The sequence below is a fragment of the Myotis davidii genome, unplaced genomic scaffold (assembly GCF_000327345.1).
Source record: "Myotis davidii unplaced genomic scaffold, ASM32734v1 scaffold464, whole genome shotgun sequence".
In the NCBI taxonomy this organism is placed as follows: domain Eukaryota; kingdom Metazoa; phylum Chordata; class Mammalia; order Chiroptera; family Vespertilionidae; genus Myotis; species Myotis davidii.
In genome coordinates this window covers 622063-624016 of record NW_006295287.1, presented here as the reverse complement: position 1 = coordinate 624016, position 1954 = coordinate 622063, and the positions used below count along the sequence as shown (strand labels likewise).

Below are 1954 nucleotides of genomic sequence, written 5' to 3'. Positions count from 1 at the left end.
AAAAAAAAAAAAAAAAATTAAATAACGCCGAGAAAGGGAGGGGGAGGAGGGAGGAAGGGACAAGAGAGAAGAGAGAGACAGAGAAACAGAAGAGGCAGGAGAGGAGGAGGAGGGAGAGAGAGAAGCTTGCAGGGGGGAGAGAGGAGGTGAAGAGGGAGAGAAGGGAAGAGGAGGCAGGAGCAGAGAAGGGGGGGAGGGAGGAGGAGGAGGAGGTGAGAGGAGGATGGGGACATGGAGTTAGGTGGCCTGGGGGAGCTTCATGAAAAGAGCCAAGAGGGGGTGTGGATTAGAAACCGAGCGGCAACCTCAGGGAGAAGCAGAAGGCAGAGAGCGGGGTAGAGAGATCGGGAGGCAGCGGGAGGCTGGAGGGCTGGGGGAAGGAGAGGAAGGCGGAGAGACACAGAGGGGAGGAGAGGAGTGGGCTGGGGGACCTCCGTCCCTGGCTGGCTTGGCATTTGGGGGTCCGGGACTCCCTGTGGGGAGAAGAGGAAGGCTGGAAGTCCTGGAGGGACAGGGTCCCGCCGAGAAGAGAGGGAAGAGCCGAGAGAGGGGTCGGGCGCTGGGAAGGGGTCGCCCAGAGGCCTCCCGGGGATGGGCGGTGCGGCCAGTCTGAGCGCCCCCCGAGCGCTGGTACTCTGGGTGGCACTGGGGGCGGCAGGTAAGGCCTGGGGTCGGGGCAGGAGCCCCGAAGGGAAGGGCGGGGCGGGGCGGGGGTGCCAAGGAGAGGGGTTCAGGCGGCTCTCTCCGCAGCTCACATCGGACCCGCACCTGACCCCGAGGACTGGTGGAGCTACAAGGAGAATCTCCAGGGAAACTTCGTGCCAGGTGCAGGCAGGGAGGGGGCCCAGCAGTCCTTCCTGGGACCCGGGACCCTCTCCTCCCTGGGAGTCCCAGCCCCTCCCTTCCTCCCCCAGGAGTCCAGCCCAGCCTCTGAACCCCGGTGGCTCACCGTGGGACATTATACATGCGCATTTCAAGTAGTGAGTGGGAGTGAGTGGAAGGAGAGCGTGTGGGGGTGGAAGAGTGTGCATGTGTGTGTGTTTGCAGGGGAAGAGGCAGGCAGGTCCTGGCTCCTGCTGACAATCAGAGGTTCAGTGGCCCCCTCCCCTGCCGGGTCCAGCCCTCTCTTGCAACTCCTCTCCCCGGTACATTATTACCAAGCTGTGCAGCAGGGGAGACTGAAGGAACTACAACTCCCATAGGCACGGGGGGGGCAGTCTGGCATTGGACGAATAGGCTCGCAGCCCTAGAGCCTGCTGGGAGTTGTAGTTCCTTCTCTCAATGACTTCATTTAAGACAGGTTTGATCAAGGAGAGGATTGGAGGTGTTAGAGCAGCGGTTCTCAACCTGTGGGTCGCGACCCCTTTGGGGGGTCAAACGACCCTTTCACAGGGGTCGCCTAATACCATCGGAAAACACATATATAATGACACATTGTTTTTGTGATGAATCACTATGCTTTCATTATGTTCAATCTGTAACAATGAAATTGGGGGTCACCACAACATGAGGAACTGTATAAAAGGGTTGCGGCATTAGGAAGGTTGAGAACCACTGTTTAGAGGGTCTTAAGAAACTCCTTCAAGATTCTTCTAGGACCCAGGATTCTGGATCCCAGCTCCCTTCTCCCTCAGACCCAGGAGTGCAGATTCCTAGCCCTTCCTCTCCTGGGATCCAGGAGCCCAGACCGTGCGCGGCCTTCTCAGCAGATGCCAACATTGGGATCCAGTCCCCATTTCTGACTCCCTTTCCTCCCTGCCCCGCCCCTGCCCCTGCCCCCAGGGCCTCCCTTCTGGGGCCTGGTGAACGCAGCCTGGAGTCTGTGTGCAGTGGGGAAGCGGCAGAGCCCCGTGGATGTGGAGCTGAAGAGGGTTCTTTATGACCCCTTCCTGCCCCCGCTGAGGCTCAGCACTGGGGGAGAGAAGGGAAGGGGCCTGGTGGGAGGGGGGGCCGA

At 60.1% G+C, this 1954-nt stretch overlaps 1 protein-coding gene across 1 annotated transcript in view; it reads left to right on the top strand.

The window, feature by feature from the left end:
* The first annotated feature begins 187 nt into the window (after positions 1-187).
* CA11 (carbonic anhydrase XI) overlaps positions 188-1954 on the top strand; it is an 11586-nt gene continuing 9819 nt past the window's right edge. The window contains exons 1-2 of the mRNA XM_006769962.2: positions 188-658; positions 751-825. Coding sequence (XP_006770025.1) covers positions 592-658; positions 751-825 — 142 coding nt within the window. The 5' untranslated portion in view covers positions 188-591. The remainder of the gene's footprint in view (positions 659-750; positions 826-1954) is intronic.